The sequence below is a fragment of the Tachysurus fulvidraco genome, chromosome 1 (assembly GCF_022655615.1).
Source record: "Tachysurus fulvidraco isolate hzauxx_2018 chromosome 1, HZAU_PFXX_2.0, whole genome shotgun sequence".
Lineage (NCBI taxonomy): Eukaryota > Metazoa > Chordata > Actinopteri > Siluriformes > Bagridae > Tachysurus > Tachysurus fulvidraco.
In genome coordinates, this window is record NC_062518.1 from 5,653,675 (window position 1) to 5,680,641 (window position 26,967).

Genomic DNA, 26,967 nt, shown 5'->3' on the forward strand with positions numbered 1-26,967 from the left:
AAGTTTCTTTAATTCTTCAGGTTTCTTCTCATTATTGACACCCAACATATCGGTCTTTGCTTGTGAGATTTCTGTTTCACATTCAGAAAGGAAATGGAAACCTTTTCTTCGTACGAATTCAGTTTCTCCATGTTCCTATAATTTGGTTCTAAAAATCAAGCAGGCAAACACTGGGATTTGACTCTAAATGATCTTCAATAAATGACAACTTGACAAATGGTCTGTTAAGATGCTTTATTTTCTGCATTCAAAGTCATTGTTCAGGTTCATACATCTACACACACAGCAAAGGGTTAAAAACAAAAAATAACTGCATCTACAGTAAGGGAGTTTGCATGCATGTGCTTGAAGTGGTAAAGAGTAAGGCCTGGGTCTCTTAACAGTGGCGCACACCTATAGTAATACATTCAGAATGAAGCAAGGGTCAGAAAATGTAACGCAACATAACGATAGTGATGGTGAGGGACAATGAGCTAGCTGAATACTCCTCATACGACCTCCTGTGCAAAAGTAGCAGTGACCAAAAATACAGCATTTTGCTGACCTGAAACAGGTGTCACAGTGGAACTTTAAGGGGGGAAAAGCATGATCTGTTCAGGTGCAATAGTGACATCAAACATGTGCAATGTGGATTCCTGTGGATTTCCAACCACCACAGCCAAAATGCAAAGCATTAAGTGTTGTGATAAAAAGCAAAAAGCAAAAAGAACCAATGAGTGAAGATTAAAAAGCTTAGCTATAAAGAATTTACCTTTTTTAAAAACGGTCTGGAACAGCTATTTATAATGGAAATCATATCTTGAGAACTTACTTCAGTGTAAAACAGTAACTTTAATAAAAAATAAAAAAAAAAACCCTTTACCTTCTATCTAAGGTCTATACAGTCAGACTCTGTCCATCCAAGTTTACTCTTCCTTTAATGTGCTACATATACTAGAAAAAAAATAATAAATCCTGAACCTGTACAAAATATTCTGCTAAAATGTGCATCATTTTTGGGTTGTATATAAATTATATTAATAAACATTTCTTGTAGTTTAATACTTAATGCACCAAAATAACCTCAGGTCAAGTGATGAGTAATGAATTTGTGCTTTTCTGTGAAGAGTCTTTAGAGTTTCTTCATTATTCTATTACAGGAAGATGAAGTGCAACCGCATCGTCGTCTGAGAGGGGAAAAAAAAAAAAAAAAAGTCTTCACCTACTCAGCTTCTCAGATCTTGTAGCTCTCAGCAGCCAATTCTTGTGTAGTCCTTTAATATTTCAGGTTCTCTCATCTGAGACTCAGCGCCTGCACCACCTCCAGGTTCAGACCACTTTTCAACGTCCTCCGCACTGTAACGGCATACAATTCGGCATTAACTTGGAGAAACATCTCCTTAGAGCTACAAAGAAACAAATTATAACCAAAAACATTTCACATAACTGCATACACTCCAGTGCAGATGAATTCTGCCAATCTGATTGGTCAGAAGGAGAAGGCATTTATTTAATTAATTATTTCCCCCCCAGCCATAATGGTAGTGTTGATAGTGTAGCAATGCGAATCACAGGTTTATATTGTATAAAGGCGCTTGGTTTAATATGTTAAACTTCCATCTAATTAATAATTCTAGAAATTCTAACACACACAAAAAAAATCCATACTAGTCTGGCTGAATGAGAAAATGTTTTTGCGCCATCGTGTTAAACTCAGATCTCCTGTTATTTGTCATATGTACACTACACATTGAAAAACCACACCATCTACATTTCTGCATATATTTCCTGTTTGCTTTCATTCGTCCTCTTTTCCTCAGATGATTGTTATGGGCCTTGAAGCACCTCCATGGGCTTCTTATAATGTCCTCATACACATTCATGTGAAAAAATTAGAACACCCCACGTTCTTTATTAAGAAATGTCAATTTCTGTCCTTGACTTAAACAAACAAACAAAAGTTGTTCAGTCTCTTTCAGATTGTAGATTCATGCACTTCACTACATCAACTGTAGCAAGAGCTTGCTGTAGGTCCAGTGATGATATTTAAATTTTTTTGCTTCTTAAGCATCTTGCAGTCTGCTCTTGGGGGGAATTTGCTTGGACGGCCTGACCTGCCTATGTTGGCAGTTGATTAATGTTCCACACTTGTAAATGATTGTCTGGACAGTGGAATGGCTGATTACAAATTCTTTTGAGATCTTTTTATATCCTTTACCAGATTCATAAGCATCTTCTCTCACTTCAAAAATCAAGAGCAAGCCAAACTAAATGTCTGAGGTTTGGTTTGCTCTGTAACAAAATGCTCTGTAACAATGTTCTAATAATTTGCACCTGATGTCATGCACCTGTAGGTCATTTTATTTTATTTTTCTTCATTTTACCCATTTTAAGTACAAATAAAATGTGGTGTCCTTACTTTTTTCCTCACAAGAAATTCAACTTTTTTTTTTAATTTAATTTTACAGATCACTATTTATTTAAAAAAAAAAAAAAGGATTTCATGGGATGTCCTATTTTTTCCACATGACTGAGAATGACCATGCTGTCCTAATTGCATTACCTGCATTACCTGGTTGCAGTTACTAACACAGCACAGACTCCATCAGACACATGTCTCAGTACCTGCATCATTCCCTATGCTGCATTTTTTTATTCATTTTTTTTTTTTTACTGTACAGCCTCTTTCTTTCATTTGCTACTTCTCAAATTCATTTCCACTTCAACTTAGTCATTTTTAATCTTATTCCATTTCTCTGTATTCCATTTGATTTTTTTTTTAAATCCCCCTTTGACCCAATTCTTTTTAATTATTATTATTTTTAAATTGGACTTTTTGAGACCAATAAAATGGTCCAATAATTGTGACCAAAAAAAAAATACGTATTTGAAATTTGGTTTATGGTGTTGAGAAGATTCCTAAGAGTCTTCTGAGGTGCCTAATGTGAAAGGTTGATCTCTTGGGTTAAGGTCACTTTCTATCATTCTCCCTTGTTCTGAGCCATAGAACAATATGGAGAGAACACATGTCTGGCACAATCTCAGCTTGGTGTCGATACCATCCTAGGATGACCTCTGAGCATTGTTCAGCATTATAAAAAAAAAAAATCTACAAAAGGAAGGAATAAAAGCAGCTTGTGTTCGAACAGTGAAGGAAGAAATCAAAAGCTTTCAGACATACATAGTGCCGTATACGAAAACCGGTCCAGAACAGAAAGTAATGGAAATGTAAAGGAACAGAAGTCCTTTGTTGCTGCCCTACATGCCAGGAAGCATACAGAACAGTGGAAGAATGAAAACTGCGTACTCTAAATGTGTTGATAAATTTGATCCTAGTTATCATTTAAAATGAGTCAGTATTCATATAAACCTTATTATCATTCTAAAGTGAAAAAGACCCAAATCTGAATGGACCACAGCAGGTTCAGTGTTTATTTTTCAAAACATCAGTGTGCTTTCTCTCTCTCCTGACCCAAATATTTCTCTTTTATTACTGTTCCAGCCGACTTCTTTGTTATCATGAGATTAACCAACACACAAAAGGGCTGAAGAGGAAAAACTGTGCCTGAACCAGGACACAACACAGAAAGCCTTACAGAAAGTATTCCTTAAAAAAAAAAAAGGACCAGGAACTAGTCATACTACAACTGATGGCTACCGAGAGTCATCACTGAGAAAAAATAAATAAATCGAACTACAAAATTCACTGAAGCCAATTGGCCTGTTTTAAAGAGCTGCCAAGAAGAAAATAAATCCCTTGGTCTTTAAAGTGTCACCAGTGCACTTGGTCACTGAGGGTGTAAAAATTGCATGAGGAAAACTCTGTAGCTTTTACCCTAATGGTCCTGAGGTCATAAGCCTGTTCCTGGACCTGTTATTACTTTGGCTAGCGCAAGTTTTATTAAATTATTAAACTGTGGGAATAAAATGCTAAATGAAAAAATTTTAACGATGTGTAGAAAACATTGTAAAAGTAACTGTTTAGAAAGCATCGATACCTTTTATTTGGAAAATAGTACAGTAACTATTCTAATAGCAACAGTTATCTACCGTGTATTGAGCAATCAGGGACATGATCGTCAGTGGGAAATATTTAGCACCTGTTTGTGTTTCCAAATAAAGATTGCACACATGCTTTCCATTCCATTAAGCTCATTCCTTACAAATGCAAGTTATCTGATTTTAAATTAAGAGCATTAGCTAGTTTCATTAAATATTGAATAGGGCTGTAGAGGAGGAGAAGAAGAAGGAGAAAAAGAAGAACTGCAAGAAGAAGAAGAACTGCAAGAAAAAGAACTGCAAGAACAAGAAGCGCAAGAAGAATAAGAACAAAGGGTCTCCTTGTGCTGCGTAGTGTGTGAGCACAAGACCAGCAGTATCCTATTGCAATTAGGATTGTTTTTCCCCTCCTGATCCACCAGCTCTTTACGTTCTGCTTTATAGAAATGCACGAGTGACTACATGAGTGTTTTTTTTTAGTTTCCAGACCACTCAGGTTACAGTTTTGGAGGCCCCAGTGATGAGAAGGACAGAGGACAAAGTGGCATCTTGATAATCTTGCTAGTCTCATATTTTCCCCACAATATTAAAGCTTCATATTCAAGTTACATGTGCACGTTACTCACGAGATTTCCTGTTCAGCCGTGATCGTTTCCTTGTTTTAGGACTAGACTGCCTCTCTGTAGGATTCTGCGTAACAGACTTAACAAGACGGTCCATGATCTCATCCGTTGCATCATCCTGTGAACTTGCGCCGTCTTCTTTACCTGTAGACATCGGGGATGGAACAACACCTCCAAAACCTGTGGAGCACCGTTTTAAAAAATTAGAGAATCAGTGGAAACACGTCCAGGACGAATCATAACGGCAAAATGATTCCATCGAACATAATAATAAAAACAACACTTCGGCAAATGATTCTTCATATTCAGCTGTTAGAAGAGCGACGTCATGGTTAGTTCACAAATCATTAGAGACGAACACTGCAAGAAATATTCAGATTCATATCAACCTCTTAGAAATGTGTTGTCATTTCACACGTGTTATTATTCTTCATGCAACTAGCATTATACCTTCATCACATAATTCCTGCATTTCCAAGGTCTGTACAGGTTCACCTGGAAGACCAAATGGTCCAGACTTAACACGATTAAGCTAACATGACTGTTTTGTTTAGTGTGTGGAGCAACATTGTCATTTACACTGAAGTGACAAACGTTTCATTTCCACAATGTCTCATTTTGTGTTGAACAAAACTTCTTATTTGAACAGTCTTTGTTACATACAAATAATGTCTTATGAGTTCACACCAGCAGCATGCACCATGTCCTCTACCTTCATCATTAGAGTCCTGATTCAGTGAAATGGGAGGAATATCAGAGCCAGCAGTCACCAGCTCTGTTAGAATAAACATGCTTCAGTTAAGACCCAAACCCTCTGAAACCAAGTTATAAGAATTATATTTGTACTTTACTGACTTTTTACATAAAATCAAATCTGCTCATCATCCTCACTGTTATCAAGGTCATCTAGTTCGAATGGTATTATACATAATGAACTAAAAGGATGACATGTTCTTACTTCGTACAGCGCGAGATCGACGCAGATTGCAACGGCCGTCGCTGGCGATAAGAAGGTTCTTCATGTTCTCGTGCTCCTCTTGGGCTGGCTCGACTTCTGTCGCCATGGAGACTGGAGAAGGACTCTCTTGGGTAATGGATGGGACGGCTCCAGAGAATTTCTCTGTCTGAGAGAGCATGAGCACCATGAATCGGTTTGTAATTCGGTAATATTATATTTGAATCATTATGTAATAACATACATACATACATAATTATATTAAACTGAGTCTAATGGTAAAGAGCATCAGCAGAAGCTCGATTTCCAAATGTTCTTGGTCTAAAACTAGGCCTAGTAAAACCTCAGATATCTGCACGCACACACACACAGTTATTTTCATTTCTAATTAGATTTAACAGAACAGAGCTCAAGTGAATCTAGCCATGTTGCTAATGCTAACCTTCTGTAATGTTCCAATTGTCTGAGATCAATCATGTTCTCTATCTAGACACAGCCATGTGGCTAAAATTGTTTTCCCATGTTTAAAAATGCATGCAGCTTTTAAACATATACAAACAAGCTACAAAATAACTAGAACATAGTGCAAAGATTGTGGGCCTAGGCCTACCCAGACCTATGTCTTCCACTAAGCCTCCAAGTTCAATGTTGAATCCAACATCCTGTACTGAATGGTGATTCAAGAGCGATTCTAACCTCAGTGATGAGCATCCCACGTGTCTTGGTGCGCTCACGATGGGCTGCACGCTTGCGTTTGTGGGTGAGGACTCTCTCTCTTGTGGTGCGGTACTCCAGAGCAAACTCACTAATGATCTTACAGAAATGAGTTATCTTGATGTCCCGGACTGTGTAGGAAGGCTGTCCCAGGTACAAGAGGAATGAGTGGAACCTGTGAGAATGAGAGAGTGAGTGAATGAGTGAAAGACGTGGAATCAAACGTGACGGTAAATGGAGGACACGTTCAGTGTAGTGAGGAAATGTGTGTCTGGTCACCTGTTGATGATGCGTCTGTGCACCACTTTAAGAATGATGATCCTCTCTGTGCAGTCTTTGAGGAACTCGGTCATTTTGCTCTTTTGCTGGGATTTGGTCTCGTGCTTGGCCATTATCTTCAGATTGTCCCAGGACATCTTGCACTTCCTCTCCAGCTGAACCAAATTGTCTGACAGCTGCTCAAAGTCCACCTAGAAGAAAATAAGTGAATTAAAAAAAAAAATCATGAACACAGGCATGACTCATGAAATCGATTTTTCCGTATATGAATTATTTATTTATTTAGGTTTTAAACTGAAGATATTTGCTTCACAACACTGGACAGATTCCAGATGTCCAATAAATAGACGACAAACTAAATGTTTTAATACATTATATATAGACTTCTTGCTAAAAAAAAAATTTGGTTGCCACGACAAGACCTACTTTGGCGGATCGGGTGATGGCAGAGATTTCCGAATAGACGTCTGATGTGTCTGGGAATTTCTCAACCACAAAGTTACAGCAGTGATGCAGCAGGGACTGTCGATGTACAGTATCCTTCACCTCGGTTACTTTCTCTAGATAACTCAGCTCAAATCCTTTCACCTGGAGAGGAGATCGAGGAAAAATGTGTGTGATAGGATAGTGAAAGGTCACATAAATTGTAATACACGGTCGACTCAAATTAATGCCACTAATAATTAGACACCAGCTGCACAAGAACTCAGAATTTCAACTTGAACTTCACAAGGTCCTTCATTTAGGCCATCGACTACTAGCCTACATATAGCATCTGTAACTACATCCATCTAAAATTAAGCTATCGTACACCTGAACCAGGCCGGCGATGCAGAGAGCTGTGACTGGTCACGTGGATAACACTACGGTCTCTGGGGTTTTGGTTCTGCACACCTGGCCTTGACGCATGCATCAGATTTCTCACATGGCTTGTTAGCAGCATCAAAGCAAATGAGACACTCCACTTACGCTGGAGCTGTTGAGAAAATTGCCAATAGCCAACAGTGTTGCTAGGATACGTTTGAAGGTCTGGTTCTGGGCAAGTTGCTCCATACCGTGCTTCAAGTCGAAAAGGGGCTCAGCTATCTCCTATAGAACAGACCAGACGTGGGACCAGGGTTTAAGATTTGAATAATGAAAAAGATTATTACACCAAGTGTAAAATTCAGTCTGAATAGCATAAGCCTGTCTTCAGTCCTATTAGGAACTTTGATGTCCCAACATTTTTCATGCTTAACTGTTGATCCATAATAACGAAAAAAATGAATAAACAAATAAAAAAGTTAATGATTTGTGGATGGAAGAATAAAAAAAAATGATTTGTGAGTGAAGCTCTTGAAGGAATATGTACATTTAAACTGTTTAAAAAAAAAAAAAGAAACTAAGTGGGAAAAACAAACCTTCTCCAAGCTCTCGTAGTTCAGCTTAAAAGCCCAGAGCTGCAGACGTGCTGTGAGGCCACTAATGGAGGACAGAGTAAGCAGAAACTGCTCTGCTGTACCCAGAGGCACATCAGGATTGGCCAGCTGAGCCTCCTGGATCCTCTGTTTCTCCTCCTCTGTAGGTATCATAGTCAGGATTTTCTAAAAAAGGTGTGTGTGTTGGGGGGGGGGGGGGTAGAAAACAAAAAATGAGACCAAGAATACAGACAGACTGCTTAAACTGGTGTAGCAATTATAATCTAAAGAAAAAGTGCAGAACGGCTGCCATCTTGTGGATAGAAGTAGTAGTGCAGTACCTCAATACCCTCTTTGTTGATGGCAAATTCATCAAAATTGAGTATTGCTGATTTGATGACATGCACAGCAGGTAAAACGGTCATGCCGATGTTGATGGCGTTGCTTCTCTTTGGATCGAGAACAAGAATTGCAGGCTTCTTTACGTCAGGACTCTTCTGCAAAACGAAGAGTGTTCAAGATGTGAAACATGTCTCTGATCCATAAGGGTTACTAAAGTATCCTTTTTTCCCCCCAATTACATACATTGGTAATGGAACCAGTACGGACCCAAAAAACATTTAAAAAAAAAAAAAAAAAAAAAAAAAAAAAAAAACACCACATCTACAAACCTTAAAATTAAAAATGGGTTTTGTTTTGTATAATTCCGTTAAATTCCCACAAAAGTCTGTTACCTTAGCCATAGGAAGTTCCTTTGCCTTTGACTCAAACAAATGTTCCAGCTTATTGGTATCTATCGTGACCTTATCCAGCGATGCCCAGACAGTTCCCCGACCAAACTTGCATTTCCTGGGGCTCTCTGACTGCTTGAGTTCCTTCCAGAACAGCTTGACCGTCTTCCGTTTCTTGACAAACTCCGGATCTACAACTTGAGATGGAGAAGGAGAAAGGGGTCCACCCAGCATTCCAGGACCTGGAGGAGGTGGTGGCGGTGGAGGGGGGGCTGGTCCTCCGATCCCAGGGGGTGGAGGAGGTGGTGGAGGAGGGGGAAATCCTAGTCCTGGAGGTGGAGGAGGTGGTGGAGGTGGAGGAGGGAGAGATCCTAGTCCTGGGGGTGGAGGAGGTGGTGGAGGAACACCATTGGTCATACTTGTGTCAAAAATATCAATGTCCAGTACATCAATATCCTCCTCTTCCAAAAGGTCAGAAAAGTCCAAGTCTTTAATGCGCAGTTCTTTGGAGCTGGGTTGCAAATGTTCCCATGCATCCTTGCTGTTCCTGGCAAGTGGAGTCATCATCGTCTTCTCAAGAGTCCGAGAGTGGGTCTCTGCATCGATGCTGTACTGTGGGCGCAACCGTTTGGTCTGCTCCTCCTGCTTGGTGCGAGCAGCATTGACACTACCCTCAAGCCCCTCCAGTTCTGCCCGCCTGGAGATATCCTCAACATGCTGGGAGGGGCGAGATCGCAGACTGGAGAGACGACCGGCAAGACTGGAGATACCAAGATTTTCCAGATTGCTGTGCTCCCCATTGGGGCTCTTCAGTAACCCAGAACTGCTGGGGGTGGAAGACTTTGAGTAAAGCATGTCCAGCATGATCTTCCTGTCATCAGAAAGAGTGCTTTGCTGATGCACACTTCCCCCTGCTGGCAGAAGGTGAGAAGAGAGAAGTCAGATGAGACTTATGAAATCTTATCTAAAATTTCTCAGCTCAGTAATGATTTAGAATTAGATCCTGTTAAGAAGCTTTACAGCCCATTAGTCCCTCTGGTTTTCCGGTCCTCTTTAAAAAAAAAAAAATCATGGATAAATTAAGCTGTTAATTTAATAGTCAAATTGCAGAATAGTAGATTTGTGAATGTACTAATCAATCCAGACAAATCAAAATCCAACACCTCTGGTATGAATAATTGTATACATAAAGAGACACCACCTTCATTATACTATAGATTTGTCATTTCCGTAACCCATCACTCGGGTAAAAATAAATAAATAAATAAATAAATAAATAATAAATAAAGCAAAAGCATCAACACAAGCTCTATTTTGCTACAAGCTACAATATTAACACCTCAATGAGAAGTCTAACGTTATTCCCCTCTCCTGCTGTCTGTATCACAGCTAAAGCCAGAAAGGAAACCGGAAAAAATGATCCCAATCTCTGTCCCCACCTTCAAATGGTTTACATATCTCTCGGGTAATGTTTGTACCCCGGAGGTTACTTTGTTTGTGCTGGGCTTGTACTTTTAGACCACCAGGCAGAGATATGGAGTCAGCCTGTAGTTTTTTTAAAGTAAGTTAAAGAAAGATCAAAAGCTCAGCCAGAAGAGGAAAGGGTGGATAGTACGTTTCCCAACTCTAAAGTCAATCTAAGATGCCAGGGTCAAAATTCTGTCACAGTCCTTGAAAGCAAACTACATACTTAACACAAGATCTGCTAATAAAACCAGTAGAAGAAGGGGAGAGAGAGGGAGAGAGAGAGAGAGAGAGAGAAAGAAAGAAAGAACAGGAAGTGTTGAAGTTGAGGAAAACATGACGATTGTCTTCCCATTAGTGAGCCAGATATTGTTGCTCAACTCGTATAAAAAAAAATCTCGACTAGATCCAGCGTGATCACTTTACTGATACTTTGAATAACATTTTATATTTTAATACAAGACATCAAGAGCTGCATCAGCAGATATTTACCATTTAATACTGGGTCTGAATATCCCCCTAATTCCTGAAACAGTGCACACGTAGTGAAAGGAAATGTGACATCATGGTGATATAAAAGGTCCATAATTCATTAAACACAATATTGTTTTAAAAATAAAGCAAGTCGTTTTCTGTCTCAGGTAATCGAAGATGAATTATTACCGTTACCATAGCGCCAACGGTCTCATCACCAGTCCTGTGGAAAACTCAAAGACTCTCCCTAATACAGTGACTGGAATATTTGTAAGTTTTACATGGGATAATCTTGGAACACTGCCGTATTTAGTCTATATAGAGAAATAAATTAGATAAGGAGATAATGTGAGAGAGAGAGAGAGAGAGAGAGAAAGAGAGAGGGAGAAAGAGAGAGAGCGCTAGCTTGCCTGGTTCATAATGATGGGCTGTTTGTGGTTCTACCGGCTGCTCCAGGGTGCTCTGGATGATGTGGCTATTGCTCGAGTTTCCCCCTGGAGATTGGGGCTCATGAACTTTCCTCTGATCTGTCCCTACCACACACACACACACACGCACACACACACACACACACACACACACACACACACACACACACACACACACACACACACACACACAAACACACACAAACATTTAGCACACAGTAAATATACAAAATACATCTGATAAAGTAGGCCATTAAAACACAGATATAGCTTGTGAATTTTTTCCTATTTACTGCACAAAAGCTAGATAGGAGACCACACACAAATACACACAAAAAGTTACATAATTCAGTGAAGCAAGTGTTCTGGCCAACATGCATCATTTTATTCACACCATCTCAAAACATCCTTTCTAGTCTTTTCAGCCTCTTACTGCAGCCAAACACCTTTCACACCCTGAGCGTGTTTGTGTCTGCTTTTTTGGACCCCCAAATTCTTTAATTCAGACTTTGGCCAGAACAGAAAGGATGTCTTTATAAAGCGGCGATCACTGATGTCGAGCTGAATGTGCCTCCCATGGGAAACTCGAGTCTTTTCTTACAAATATAAAAAAATATATAAATAGGCCCCATACAAATGCACACCACAGACCCGTCTCCCCGATCTGAAATAAGCTCTGCCCCGACAACGGCAGAGTTTGAGAAAGAAAGGGCACACTATAGTACACCAGACAGTTTGTTCAGCCAACAAGAGGACAAGAATGATGTATTGCTCAACTGCTTATGCTCAACATTTATTCAAGGTCAAGCAGTTGGTCCTTATTAACTCGAACGTGAAAGTTTCATCCTTACGTGCATACTGAACGATGGTGCTTAACTACACGTAATTAAGCTTCACTATATTCCAAAGCTCAACCATCCTACCAATTTAGTCATTTCAAACAAAGTCTGGCAATACGTACCATCGTTTGTGTAACAGGCAGTATTAAATATTACAGCGGTCTCAATCATGAAATCTTTTATCACGCAAACAACAGAATCCTCTGATCTTCAAGGTGCCTTCCTTTCCACCACATTGCCTGAAGTAGTATGTTATCCAGTAGATTCTGTGCTTTAAATAAAATGACGATCACTGCAGGAGGCTGATTATATAAACATCACCGACTCACAGTCTGCGATCAGCCAATCGCAGTGAAGCGCCTGCTGACTTGCCATTGACTCAGTGCTAACAGTCAGCTATGAATCCTCACTCAGAGTCTAGAAATGTTTAAAATCTTGACACACACAATAGTAATGTGGCAATGTTTTTAAATATATCTATTAATTAAGTCTGTTTTTTATATCTGTCGACTGGAAAGTGTTTACTTTCCGCTAAACGATGTGGTTTTCAGCATCAACACCTGCTCATGGACCTGCTTAGGATTATACAGGCATCAAAATTAGCAAATTTATTTTTGCCTACTCTACTGTAAGGACCGGTAGTGGTCAGGGGAGAAAAATGTGCATCGTTGTTATCATAAGAAAAAAATGCACCCACATTTACTTTGTATTTAAAATTAACCCATTAAGTCGAGTATGTATGCAAGATGGACTTCACAGATAGGAGCAATGGCTACGCTAGTCAGTGTAGATTAGCTTGCGGGAAGATAAAGAGGAAAAGAAATAATGAGTTAACTGGGATTCGATGTCACCTTCTGATGTTGGCTGCACTTCTTCAGCAGAGTGACCGTAGATGTCAGAGTCAGCAGAAGAACCTTCCACCAGAGTCAGGACATCTTTACTGTTCCTCTTCTGCCACTCCCTCACTTCCAGACGGCGTAAAAACTGGTCTCTACAAATATACATGTGGTAAATAGAAACTACAAGGTTACAAAGCCAATATTGTAAAAACAAAGACCAAGTACTGAAGAGCAGCCAGAAAATTTTTTAGAAGTAGAATTTTAACAGAGAGATTATAACATTAGAGAAAGAACTGGAATTTCTGTGCACAAAGAAACAATGCTAGTTAAACTAAGCTGAACTGGCTTAGAAACAAAATGGAAAGCATATCCTTCATTTCAGCCTGCTATTAAAAGACTTCTGGATGTTCTTTCCACTGTGACTAACCACAAAATAGCTACTGTAGTATCCCAGATCTGCTGAAAATACATGTACATAAAGTATAACTCGTTTATAAACACATTTATTACAATAAAAAAAATCTTGGGTAAAAAAAAATCAATAAAAAAAAAATCAGTCTATAAATTTGGTAAGTAACAAAAACATGCAATCAGTAAAAAAAATTAGTTAAAAAACAGAAAAAATCATTCCATTAGATTAAACAAGACAAATTTTACGGTAAGTAAAAATGACAGATACTGACAACACAACCAACCACAGTGCCACACACACACACACACACACACAGACAGCCACCGCCTGAAAACACGACATCAATCAAATAACAGCCACCTGATGTGCAAAACACCTGCAGTGATCAAGCAACCACCCTTAAACACTGATTCAGCACCAGGCACCTCACCCCAAACCTGGCCTTAGATCAGCATAAAGAGCAGTTTCCATCACCATCACCATCACCACCACCACCACCACCACACCTCACCGTAAGGATCGGCCTGTAGTTTACTTACGCATACTTCCTGAGTACGGGACGGTCCTTGCTCACAATATCCTCCACACTGGAGAGAGACATCACAGTTTACGTGAAGAAGAGACTGATTATCTAAAAGACTGCACCCAAGTTACTGTTTATTGGATACACTGAACATATCCACGGTGTTCATTTCACAATCCCATAATAAATGTGTAACCTAAAGCAGCACACAGCAAAATAAGGAAAATACAGGAAAGCCAATTATAACAGACCTGCTGCTGCATCCAATCAGTTGAAATCTTTATTCTAACTATTTACTGAAAGAGCTTTAGACTTTGTTGCTCAGACCAGAGATGCTTAAAAAAATCAATAAGTTAAAAGACGACTGGACAAAGAAGTATGTATTTATTCTCTGCTTCAGAACAGGTATGTAAACTGTTCAGACTGTGGCTCTAGTCAAAAGTGTTAACATCAGCCAAGATAGTTATTTATACCATCTTTTCCATGAAAAGAATTTTTACGTATTTGAACCTCACAAATTTTAGCTGAAAGTCCAGGGTCTTAAGGATGTACTTAATTTATTACCGCTTCTCCTCCTGAACTAATAGGAGACGGAGAAGAGGCGCTGCTTCTTCCTGGTTATCGAGAAATTCCACTCGGTTCATCCTTTGCCGCGTTCTTTCCTCAATCCTCTCGGTAATGATAAATTATAGCAGTTTCACAATTCCGTTAGTTCGTAAGCATACCAGACAACCTGAATCATTTTGGTACAATGGATTTATCATAACGGTTTCAAAAGGAGTCTATTCTGACTATACAGTGGAAAAAAATAACCTTTTCACACATCCATTACAAGGAAGATCAATGGAATGAAGATGAGACAAGATGCAAACCGGAACGTGAAAGTGATCAGACGGTTCTCGGAAAAGACGTGCACAGGACACAGATGAAAGTGTCATCCTTTTGATAAATAGTGAAATGTTATTACTATACGTCGTCTGACTAACTAACAGAACACACGCAGCTAATACACCCCTAACCCCCCAACCCCGCTTCCAGAAATGACTCATGGTTTAGACTGGTAGCAACTGAAGGCTACATTCTTTGGCCATGCAGCAGCTACTCACCAAACAGCGTCTGCCTCTTGCAGGCTGAGAAAAAGATTGAATAAAGAGAAAGAAGGAAGGAGGAAGGGAGAGAGGGAGGAAGGATTTTGGAAGCCACAGTAGTGAGGAGAAAGATTAGGAACCGAGCCAAACATTATGGATATAGAGGCAGAGAAGGAAACAGACACAGACATTTAGCAGAAACAAAGTGAAAGGAATCAAGAAAGAATACAGAGAAGATACACAGATACTGTGTTTATGGAAGAAATAAATAAAAGGAGAATGAAATGCCAAATAGTCTTAATGAGTCACAGATCCAAATGAGCCTGGCTTTTACAGTAATATTAGACATTAATTATAATTATTCTGTAACTAAACAAAACAAAAAAAAAACAACTGTTCAGCTAAGGAAAGTAACCACAACATAATATTTTTAATCACAATACTCATAATAATTCTGCCCTATTTAGTGATGTCTTGTACAATTAGACACACTGGTATCAATAATCATTATTTTTAGAACAGCTTCTGACAAAATATTCAACAATATCCTTAAGCATTATATCTTCAATCAAAGCAAATTTCTACTGAAATCTTAACTCATTTGTTCCACATACGTTACTAATCCCTGAGTAAATTCTACAAGCGCATCTTAATGCCTAATTGTTTTCTTCCGCTCATTCACAGTCAAATTCTGCCATGTTATGCACGTCTTCGATTGAGTAAGAGATAAAAGAAAGAAAATATACTCACTTAAGCCGTCCTCTTCCCTCAGTGTTGCTCTGCTCTTTCTGTGCTGTCTGGTTCTCCGAAGGAGGCGAGTCTCTGGGAGACACGCTGAGGCTGGATGGGGAAGAAAAAAAAAACATAACAAAACTCTGAAAAATCCGATCACAGCCAAGACAACGGAGACAGTCTGAATCTCACATCTCCAAACACTTCTGTTTCTATAAAAGGTCCACACACACACACACACACACACGTGTATATAAAACAAGTGAATAAAATGGACACATTTAATTAAAACTGAACTTAACCTGTAGCATTTCTCATTAATAATCTGTAAATGTTCCAACAAGAAATGCAAGGTGTTTAAAAATAATATAAAATAAAATCAAAAAGACAGTTTTAAAGGCAAATTTTAAATTTAAAAGTATGCCTTAATAAGTATATGGGTTGAATTAATCAAAATTTAAACCCTGTTTAAAATAATCAAAATTGTATGTAAAGCACTTTTAATCCTGATTTGGGAAAGCTATAGCTATTTCCTGATTTTTAACATAAAAAATATAACCAGAAAGAATCAGAATTAACCTCAGGACAGTGCTTTAATCAGATTAATATTTCAATATCTGCTATAATGTACTGAAATATTAATCTGATTAAAGCACTAATGAACTGGTGATAAAATAATCTCAAAATAAACAGTTTAAAGCTCATGATGGCTTGAAATATTTTCATTTAATCCCTGTTTATAGAAACCATTATTAAACTTTATGTAAGACTCGTCATAGAACAGTGTCCTATTCTTGCTCCCAGTTTGTCTCTCTTTCCAGAAAAATCTAGAAAGTCCCAGCAATGTTACTGTCAGCTTCTGTGACTCAACATCCATCAGAAAAAAGTTGACTGAGTCGGTGACAAGTTCTTGGTTGATTTTCAGGAATGGAGGAGTGTTGTAAATGCAGGAACGTTCTCCTTTTGAGAACACAATTTTAATTCTATATAAATTAATATAATATATATATTTTTTATGATCTGTCAATCGAACATTTCATTTTGATTACAATTCCTTGTTTATTTTGTGCAATCTTTTTGACGATGCATATTCTGGGTGTCTTAATATTACTAAAGTCTAAATTCTAGTATTATTTCGAACACTTGGATGACCGTCTTCTTGGTTAGATAATAGGATGATAGACTACCAAATTCCTGGTTGCTCTTGATTTACTACATCCCCCAATGCAACTGTTGCAACACTGAAAAACCCTAGCTCAGATTGCAAACAGGATATCCAAGTCTGATCTCATCCAAGTTCATCCATCAGTGAGAACCACACTGAACAAGAGGGTGGGATGTTCTTTACTCATGAATAAGTAAAATTATTTCCAGGAATTTTACATTTATGGCATTTGGCAGACACCTTATACAGAGTGATTTACAGATTTATACAGCTGAGCAATTGAGGGCTAAGGGCTTTGCTCAAGGGCCCAGCAGTGGGCGCTTGGCTGAATTGGGATTCGAACTCAACCTTCCGATCAGTGGTCCAACACCGTAACCACTAAGCTAATTAGTATATTTAATAGTATTTGATCTTTTTTTTAAACTATTCATTTTTTTTTAAAGAAAGCTATTTATTTATGCTAGCGATATGTTTACTTGTACTCCAAAATGAATAATAAAGCAGGTTTAGTCTGCCTTAAAATCTTTTAGTCTTCTCAGTGCATCCTTCTACAACAAAATAATAGATCAAAAACAGTGTATTAAAAAAAAGAATATATTCTACACAGACGGTAAACTGTATTTTGCAATATTGAGATGACTGCACAGAAGATTGAAGCTGATAAACAATATTAATTCTTCTATGTTGCATACTAATTTAAGGAACCGTATTAGTACACAATTTTTATTTTTTTTTAAACACCAGGTGAATCTACAACCATGCAGAGTTTTAATTTAAGCCCATAGCCACATATCCACCTAAAGGTTTAACTGTTTCTTGGGGTTAAACTTCCACAGGAAATCAGGACATTAAAAGACCCTTGCTTGTTAAAAAAGTGGTTAAAAAGCACCATGATTTGTGGTGACATTTGTTAGTTCAAGGACCAAAAAAAAAAGATTAGCTGAAAGTAAAAGTTATTCCTTACAGCTATTCTGATCAGCAGAAGGAGTAACTTGTACCAAAGAGATGAGAAGCTGGTGAGTTATACAGACCTCTTTAGGGGAGTGGAGGTCTCCTTTGTTACGGACCCCGCTTTTTTTAACCTCCGCCTAGAAATCCCCATATGAGCCAGGTATTGACCAATGAAATTGCGCCCCCTGCTGAATGGAGCAGGAGGTGAGACACAAAGTGAGAGTGTGAGAGAGAGAGAGAGAGAGAGAGAGAGACAGAGAGAGAGAGAGAGAGAGAGAGAGAGCGGTGGAATAGTGATGTCTGGTTACATGAGTAAAGCAGCGGATTAAAACAAGTACAAAGAAGCCCACAACACTAGCAAGACTGACACCAAAACACCAGAGTGTGCAACCAGGAGCAGAAAATTCAAAGAAAAGTGTATTTTCCCCCTGCTACCATGCCTGTCTCAACAGTAAAGAAAAGCATGATGGCATGATGGAACTTCTTTATGAGAAGTTCTCTATAATGGTGAAAACGCTTACTTTAACAACAAAATATTAAGTTTGTGATATGCTCCAGCAGGCTGAAATCATGATACATTAAATACCCATAGCTTTACTAAGAGAATATGGCTTTCCAAATAAAACATTAGCTTTCCACAAATAGGTAGTGACTGTCAGCTGAATAAAATGTCTCGCTGTGGCCAGGAGCTATACTTGGAAAGACACATAGCAATTTGGTTACACGTGGAGGAGCTGAGCAGGCAAAGAGCATCTGGTGTATGTGGTAAACTCTCAAATTCTCTTTTTCTTACAGTAGGAGTAAAAAAAAAAAAGGTTTTATTTTTATTTATTGAAATAAACTGTGAATCTTCCAGTCAGAGTTTGGAGTTTGTATACAGAGTGTGTATACATATATAAAATATATGTGCAATTCTATTTCCAGCTAAAGTTTGATATATTACCACCTGTTGCATTGTGTGACATGTCTGGGTAAATGTTAGTGGCTAAGATACTGTTTGTGGATCGGTTTGTGAAGCCAGCCTGCTGTAGAATAACACTTCCCAAGCCGGCACAGCTGGAGATTAGTGGGCCAAGTAGGGACGTGCGATATAACAACAAAAGTCTTTAAAAAAAAAACACAGGATAAGAGCCATTTAAAACACAAACATTATATTAGAATGTGCAAACTCTTCTATACAAAATCAAAATGTCTCCACTTCACAGACTTCCATGACTTTTCAGTTGACTACAATATAGTGCTTTAAATAAATGGAGAAATATAGAAACTCCAATGAGTTAAAACATGGCTGGAACCATAGGCATGGGCGTAAATCCCTCTACATGGGGGACATGTAGAGGGATTTTATTCACTTTAAATAAAGCGATTCTCCTTAATGCAGTTGATGCAGATAAATTAGTTACGGCAAAAATGCTGATTACCGATGTAATTTTGAATGTATCTGAATCTGCTATATTAGCGATTAAAATATTACTTATTTAGTTAACGTTATCTTGTTTACAATAGTTTGTTGCATAGTGCACTGTAACTAACACGCCAAAGCCGTTTCCCATGCATTGTTTTATTTGGGACGACTTGGCATAATGTTAACTTGATATTAACGGCCACAATTAGCATATTGTTTAGCTGTGCATTTACTAAATGATCACTGTGCTATGTCCGAACTGACCTCACTGTATTTTTTGTAAAATCAATTTCTATTCTGTTCTTATGTGTCTTAATAAATTTTAAATAAAATTTTAAACCTTTTTTAATAACTTGTTTTTATTGTTGTGATTTTTTTAATGATAGTTTTGCTTTCTTTATCTAAAGCACTTTGAATTACCATTGTGTATGAAATGTGCCACAGTATAAATAAACTTTCCTTGCAGTGTCATAGACTAGATAAAATGACAGAGAAAAGGAAAATTTGAACCTGAGAAAAACTTTGAAAATATCCATAATGATGCAGTTTCCATGCTACAATAATAATGATAAAAGCAACATTTTTCACTGTATTATTTGCCTCCCCCCCCTTTCAAAAATTGCTCATGATAAATTTTATATTTATTGTCCCCCCCTACTGTTAAATGAAATTTACGCCCATGACCATAGGTGTAATGTTGTAACCGTGAAAAGAAATGCTTTTAGTGCTTAAAAAGTAACCTTGAACACAACATTAAGAAGGAAATCATATATGGTCCTAACATGTTCATGTTCCCATTCCTAGTGTATATGTAGATGTGTATATAGCAAGCACATAATTCCATAAATAAACTGCATCTTAGCTGTGCACTTGCTATAAAAAAAGCACACTATAAATCTGTACACGGCTTACAGTCCCACAATATTGATGACAGGAGGAGGAGGAGACCAGAAATCTCTCCAAAAGAAAAGAAAAGAAAAAAAAAAAACTCTTTCAAAAGGAAAGGATACTGAAAGCCATTTCTAGCTCTGCATTAAAATCACAACAGACTGAACAACCATATCGTTGGGAGTGTTGTCGAAAACACAATCACACAGGCTCTTACTTACACATCATTAGCTGGAGATTCATTTACTATGACAGAGGGCACTACAGGGCTTGAGCAGTGCGGACTGTTGGAGCTGGACTCAGATTCGCTAGAGGAGTTGCTTACGGGATCATGACTGATAGGAGAGGGTACAGGAGACGTGTTACAACTCCGACCTAGAAGAAAAACAAAAATCTTGCAAATTCACTATGTGCTTGTCTTTAGACAAGAGTGACAGCAGCCAGATTAGAGGGGAAACAATAAAAAGCCTAATGAAATAAAAATGAGTGCCTAATAATGAGCTTTATGATCCGAACGAGATACATTTGATTAGACTGTGTTCATTTTCAGACACCAATCCCAAGACCAACACCACTGCATTTTAACCGAAGCTGCATACAAGAGCCTAAATTTAGACACACCTCACTTTTTTTACTTTTATATCCAAAATACTTTCTATTAGTTCTAAATGATTATTAAGTCTAGATGATTATTAAATTAGTCCATGCTGGACACGTGTGATTGTCTTCTAGTAAACATTGATGAAAAAATAAAGCAGGTCAAAGCAGTGGTTCCATGAAGTGTAGCCTCTGGAAGAAATCACAACACACGGTTATAAAAATTTAATTTCTAACATATTTATTATAGTTCTTTGAATAAAAGAGCGTTCTAATAGGTATTTCTTGGTTTGACTGGCTACTTGAATTGAATGAATTTTATCTAAAATCGCTTTAACTGAAAAAAGGAAGTCTAGAAATAACTTCAGCGTGGACTTAAGATGTTCTGTTGGTGGAATTTCTATTTCCAGAAACAGAAAAAAGACCCAGAATATTATTGTTCAAATGTCTGAATGATATTTGAATAGCTTATGAAATAAATCTGTGCTGAGAGGATCTTTTGGCTGCAACGTTTGACAACCACTGGTCTAGAAAAATGACAGGAACGACACAGATCATCAGCGATGGCTTCCTGTGTAATTAGCAACCGCACCACACCAAATATGTGGGTGGAAATGTCATTAAAAATGGTTTCGTTGTGTTTAAAGTCATTTAAGCATTCAATGTTGGGGGGGTTCCTTAATCTGTAGTATGTGAATGTAGTATTACTGAAAACAGGCATAGCAGTTAGCTAACTTTTTGAGCTAGGCTCGTTGCTAGTTATAGTTATATGTTACATCTCCTGTACTAAAGCAAAGTTTTAGGATCTGATTTAAAATGTGTCATCCGAGCATCTAAGCAGCAATCGTTATACGTTATATGTGAGTAAAGATTAGTATTAAACTATGCTGGAAAATAATTGATGTCCAAATAATTTTCTGCTAATTCTTTTGCTGTTGACTTCATCTGTAATGTGCTTTGAACCCGAGTAGCTTCGAGAAAGGTGAGTCTAATGTCAGACAAACCTGTAGTGGGACTGAAAGGAGATACAGCAGAAGCAGGCAGAGGGGAAGCGATCGGAACATCCTGAAGATTCTGCGCCGAGGACCGCCGGCTCCTTCTGCCTTCCTGCTCACCGTTTGTTGCTTTCCTCCTTTCCTTACGTGTAGGAAAAGATGATTCGTCTAAATCATCATCCTCGTGCTTCAAAGCGTTCTGTAAAAAACAAACCATGTCAGTGGCCTATGTACTGTATACAGCTAAAATATGTATAGCACCTGCTGGTGTTAAATACCCATTACATTATGTTATGCTGCTGTTTCTGTACCTCGTATATAGTAAATTGCTGTTTGAGGTCGGGGTCGATGATTTTGCCCTTTAGGTGTTTTTGCATGATGCGCTCTATCCCCTGATGCTCCAGGCAGTCTGTCATATCATAGAACGAATCCTGGTCTGGCAAAGCTGCTAGAGTCTGAGAGAGAGGGGAAAAGGCATGAAAATTCAGGGGCTACTGTAAATATTCACCTTCCCAACTATGAACAAAGTTTTCAGGTCTAAAATAAACATTTTAAAACAAAACAAAAAAAAAAACAACACTATTAATATATAAAATTTAGTGGTGGTAGCACCATGTGTGTTCACTTTGTGTTTTATTCTGTCTTCAGTAGTGGTTTACATTTTTTTTTATTACTTGCTTAAATGGTGCTCATTGTGACAATCAATTTTTAGAACTACCTTCTTAGAACTAAACCAAGACTGAAACTATTCAGTGGACTTCACATGCGCTGTTCTGTAGACAAGTTACCCATCAGCTCAACAGAGAAAGCTAATCATCAATTAAGTAACTAAGATCGTTTAGTCATGTTGCTGAGAGAAGTATCATTTTAACAGCAAATGTATATAGATTTAAGATTGTGGGTTTTTTGTTTTCTTCTACAAAAATACTACTATACTACTCATAATACGGTTCTGTTGTGTATGTAACAGCTTAAAAAACAGCATAAACTAATCCAAGTAATGGAGGAGCACATGTACTTCTACAGCTACATTAACGTACTCTCTCTCTGTGCATCCATGAGTTTTAATGCATGCAGATTGTTATTAAAGGCCACGCTGAAGTTACTGAATTACTGAGCTACTAAACTCAGTATCAAACTGTTGGGTTTTTGATGCTGCCATTGAGCTAAAATAAAACTGCTACACTGATTGAAGCCAAGATGTGCTTGTACATGCGCTACCTTGTTAATAAGGGACATGGTGAAGACCAGAAGCTCTGTATCTGATCCATTCCTCTCCTCTAAAACATCCACCAAATATGACCAGGGCTTTACACCTGCAACAGCATGTCCAGAGTAAACCTCAAGTCAAGCTAGTACATATAAACATTCCTTTAAACCCTTCCTCTGAATGCGTGTGTATGTCAGTCATGAGCTTTTTACCTCTTCTGCTATCCACAGTGTTGACAGCCTGAATAAGCAGCGGGCTGTTCGACTCTGTGTATTCAACAAACACTATGAGGAGCTTCAGAGCCGTCTTCACTACCAGACGAGACTGAGAGAGAGAGAGAGAGAGAGAGAGAGAGAGAGTGCTTACATCTCTTTTACACCAGATGGCGGCATCAGAGTAGAAGTATTAAGAACCAAGTGTATGCACAGACAGACAGACAGACAGACAGACACACACACCATTAAAAAAAAACAAAAACAAAAAAAAAAACCACAGTCCTTGTTGACTCTCTCTCACCTTTATCTTTCAGGAAGGTTCACAGTATATCTAAAGAGTTTTTCTGATTATTAACTCAATTTATTTAATATCTAAGGGCTGAGGGATCATGTTCAGGACAGGGCTGATCAATATCTAGTAGCTGCTTACATAAAAAATAAATAAAAAAAATTGTATAGACTTCTCATTATCAATGTTAAATAACTTCTTCCTTTCTAAGCATTTATTTTAATTATAACATCATTAAATAAAAGTAAATAGTGATAAACATTTTTTTCCAGGCATAAAAGCTGCCCATAAATAAATTATGATATAAATTATAGTGATGTTTCCGTTTCCAATCAAATAAATGGTTTAAATCCACTTCTCATGATACACATTGAGTCATGAAAATACTGCAAGTCTGAAGTAAATTGTAAAATCGGTCCTGAAAGTAGGAGATGAGGTTCGGTTGTATTGCAACATCTGTCATTTTCACTTCCTCAATGGACAGCATGACACCGGTGAGGATAAGAAGCTCTCCTCAAGTTGCCTGCATGAACCAGTGCACTGGAGTGTGGAAAAACTACATCAGAGTGGTAAATAAACCCCAAGCACCAGGTGCTTCAGGTACAAGCATCAGCTAAATACTCGTATCACACACTCAGCTTTATAATGGTAATGAAGCTTGAAAATAAAAAAAAATAAAAAAATCTTAACTACTTTCCACACACATACATTGATTTAGTCAGATGTTTTTATCCTTCTAAAAAAAATGATGCTTAAATGTCACTTCACTAAGTGATTCATACCTTGCGGTTAATGTTGATGGCTTACTCAATAATACTATGGATGTGTTAAGGTCGTGGTCACACTAGCAACATTTCTGCTCAGTACTCCACCTTTTCCGTTTTGTTTGCAGCTTTGAACACTGCAGTATTTAAAATCTGCTGCCCACAAACTAAGAACATTCAACCACAGTCTACCACTAATTAGCCTACAAGGGTGTGTGTGTGTGTGTGTGTGTGTGTGTGTATGCGTATGTGTGTGTTTATGTTATATAACGTGGTTACTCACCAGGCTGCCACAAAGGGTGTACAGCCACTGCACTGTCTCATTATGGTTTATAACTCCATTCATCCCATCCACGAACAGCATGATTTGGCTCAAAGCTGCAACACAACACAAACACACACAAGTTCCAGTAACTACAGAGAAGTTGAAGGTGGGAAGTTCATCAGCAAGAACCAGGCTTCATTTTGGTGGATATAAAGGGTCAAACTAAAAGCTGTTTGTTGTTCCAGAATAAACTTCCTGTCCTAGAGTCCAGGCCAAAAAAACAATGCTGCAGATTACACAAGGTTACAGATCTAAAAGCTAAAACAGCCCAGAGTTTACATGCACTAGACGTGAACCCTGGACAGTGCAGATACATTGAAGGCCAAGTTAAAGTAGCATGTAGAGTCACTTAGCACATCACAGCCTGCTTAGCTTTGAGTTTTGTGTTTGGAGCAGGAGATACACTGAAAATTCTTAGATGGATCCAAATGCAAAATTAAGGGACATTGGAGTAAAAACTTTTTTTTTAATCATCATTTTATCATCATTCTTATAATGATTTTAGGTAGTGGTTCAAATTAGTTTAGAAAATATCCCTGGGCACATGTGTTTTATTTTATTCATTCATTTAACATTTTACTCCCTCCTCTGCCTTCAACTTTTGATGCACAGCCCGAAAATAAGTAGCCAAATTTATTAAAATTAAAATAAAATAAAATGATACTGTGCAAGAAGAACATTACATACGATCATCTGAAAAGAGCTGTTGACATTAATACGATTATTGCTTCTGGAATTGTTTTATTGCTGCGAACAGGTTTAGTGAAAATTTGTGAAAATGCATTAAAAAAAAAGTGATCCTTAACCACACCCACTTACCCTTAGCCACACCCACTTATGCATCTGATCCATAGCCACACCCACTCATCCTTAGACACACCCACTCACCCATCTGACCTTTAGCCACAAGTTGTACATTTGGATATGCTGGTATTATTTTTAAATAAAAAATATTCTGGATTTTTCTTGCTTTCAGTTGCAAAGGTTTTCAAGCTTTTATGCTTGTTTTTATTTATTTATTTATTTATTTATTTATTTATTTATTTATTTATTTATTTATTGATCTTCCACCTCGAAGAATGTAGTTCTGATAGTTGTGGTCTGCCTCTCCACCCACTTTTATAAAGCAGGACAAGCCATCAGAATTCACAAACTCTGGTACCAGGTCTTTATCATCCTGTAAGACAAAAAAATAGAAACAGTTCACTTGTTTGTTTTAAATGTTCTGCGTGTGTTTAGTATGTTTTAACAAGATAATCCTATGTATCCAAAATAACCAATAATTATTTAAATTATTAATCCCCAAAAAATGGCAAATAAAATTTTACTATAAATTCTATGTACAAGTGTTCAAAGCATGAGGTGGACATTCATGCATAGCATTCTAAATAATGAAAATATTAGATAGTATGATATACAGAGCAATAAGTAAGAATAAATACATTTTGCTTTTTGTTTAATTGTCCCTTTGTACACCTTTTAAACAACAGCTCCCTCCCACAGCTGATTCAGGCGTTATCAGTCAAATATCTGGGCAGCTGTAATTGCACAAAACCTTTATACAAACATTCCCACGTACAAGCGCCAAGATGAGTGACAATCGCTTCTCATCATTGTGAAGTCATGGAAATAAATTTGGTATGTAATAAAAGGAAAAGTTATTCTAGCGTTCTTTAAGACAATAGATCATGACATCATTGATCATGTCAATTTCAGTGTGGTCATGTAGTCAACTCCTTGTGCACTTACCTGAAACAGCTGCTTTAATGAGAAAAGTGAACGCCGCAGTTCAGGCCCTTGGGAGTTATACAGTTTCTCTGCAAGAGAAAGAACAAAAGTGTTGATACGATATCTAGTGAAACATCAAATAGGTCAACGAGTCTTTCATTGAAAAACCAAGATCTGTTATTTCATCCCTGCATTCAATGACTTACTGTCGATGCTATAAAACTAAACTGTACATGTGAGCGCTCTTACCATGTCATTAGGCTTAAATGTGCTGGAACTACACAAACATTGTGTGGAATAATCACCTTTAATGTACAAAGAGCTAGTTGGTATAAAAAGGCAAGGAGACTAAGCTAAGAACCTGCAATGTCTTTAAAGAAAAGAATATAAATAAAATAAGTATAATCTTTGGCCTCCTCAAAACATCTTTTTTTGTTGTTAAGCCGGGGCTAAAATTTTCCCCCTTTATAAGGAGATAGAAGATAGACTAAGCTTTTAAAAGTCAACATCGACATTTAAAAATCAAATTTTAAAATCTATTTAAAATTAACATCTACATACATGTTTCCATTTCTAGCTAAGATTTCATCAGTAACCAACTTTCATATTAACTGGCAATCATAACATGGAAGAAGCATCATGAATAAGTAGATGACACCAAAATTCTAGAGAGCACAATTAAAGCTCCCTTTTTTAAAAAAAAAAAAAAAGTTATTTTGTAATGGAAGGTTAATAAAAGACAGACAGACAGAATGAAAGAACCCCACAAGCATAAATGTGTAATCCATACAAGCTGTGACTTGTGGTCTGTTGAGACTACGGAGCGATTTACAGTCCAACTTCTTTTCAATGGAACCTGTTCTCCTTTGACATTACACAATGCAAAAAAGCAAACATGTTCTGGCTGAACCAGGAAACATGGGCTATGTGAAAAATAATGTCCAGTATTAGCACTGGCA

General features: G+C 37.7%; 1 protein-coding gene across 13 annotated transcripts in view; it reads right to left on the bottom strand.

The window, feature by feature from the left end:
- Window positions 1-219: 219 nt before the first annotated feature.
- Window positions 220-26,967, bottom strand: part of fhod1 (formin homology 2 domain containing 1) — a 45,543-nt gene continuing 18,795 nt past the window's right edge. The window contains exons 4-29 of one of the 13 annotated variants that reach the window (XM_047811764.1): window positions 26,030-26,097; window positions 25,352-25,457; window positions 24,239-24,333; window positions 22,900-23,011; window positions 22,699-22,793; window positions 21,789-21,932; window positions 21,487-21,676; window positions 20,107-20,260; window positions 17,673-17,780; window positions 15,495-15,584; window positions 14,763-14,786; window positions 13,673-13,720; window positions 12,734-12,873; window positions 11,026-11,142; window positions 8,681-9,588; window positions 8,288-8,443; window positions 7,950-8,132; window positions 7,519-7,638; window positions 6,976-7,137; window positions 6,550-6,740; window positions 6,253-6,445; window positions 5,560-5,725; window positions 5,314-5,376; window positions 5,052-5,096; window positions 4,605-4,781; window positions 220-1,335 (exon numbers count right to left, since the gene is read on the bottom strand). In XM_047811764.1, the coding sequence (XP_047667720.1) occupies window positions 1,274-1,335; window positions 4,605-4,781; window positions 5,052-5,096; window positions 5,314-5,376; window positions 5,560-5,725; window positions 6,253-6,445; window positions 6,550-6,740; window positions 6,976-7,137; window positions 7,519-7,638; window positions 7,950-8,132; window positions 8,288-8,443; window positions 8,681-9,588; window positions 11,026-11,142; window positions 12,734-12,873; window positions 13,673-13,720; window positions 14,763-14,786; window positions 15,495-15,584; window positions 17,673-17,780; window positions 20,107-20,260; window positions 21,487-21,676; window positions 21,789-21,932; window positions 22,699-22,793; window positions 22,900-23,011; window positions 24,239-24,333; window positions 25,352-25,457; window positions 26,030-26,097 (3,917 nt within the window). In that variant the 3' untranslated portion in view covers window positions 220-1,273. Of the gene's footprint in view, window positions 1,336-4,604; window positions 4,782-5,051; window positions 5,097-5,313; window positions 5,377-5,559; window positions 5,726-6,252; window positions 6,446-6,549; window positions 6,741-6,975; window positions 7,138-7,518; window positions 7,639-7,949; window positions 8,133-8,287; window positions 8,444-8,680; window positions 9,592-11,025; window positions 11,149-12,733; window positions 12,874-13,672; window positions 13,721-14,762; window positions 14,787-15,494; window positions 15,585-17,672; window positions 17,781-20,106; window positions 20,261-21,486; window positions 21,677-21,788; window positions 21,933-22,698; window positions 22,794-22,899; window positions 23,012-24,238; window positions 24,334-25,351; window positions 25,458-26,029; window positions 26,098-26,967 lie in introns of all 13 variants that reach the window. The other 12 variants (XM_047811762.1, XM_047811748.1, XM_047811755.1 and 9 more) reach the window with 12 other exon arrangements.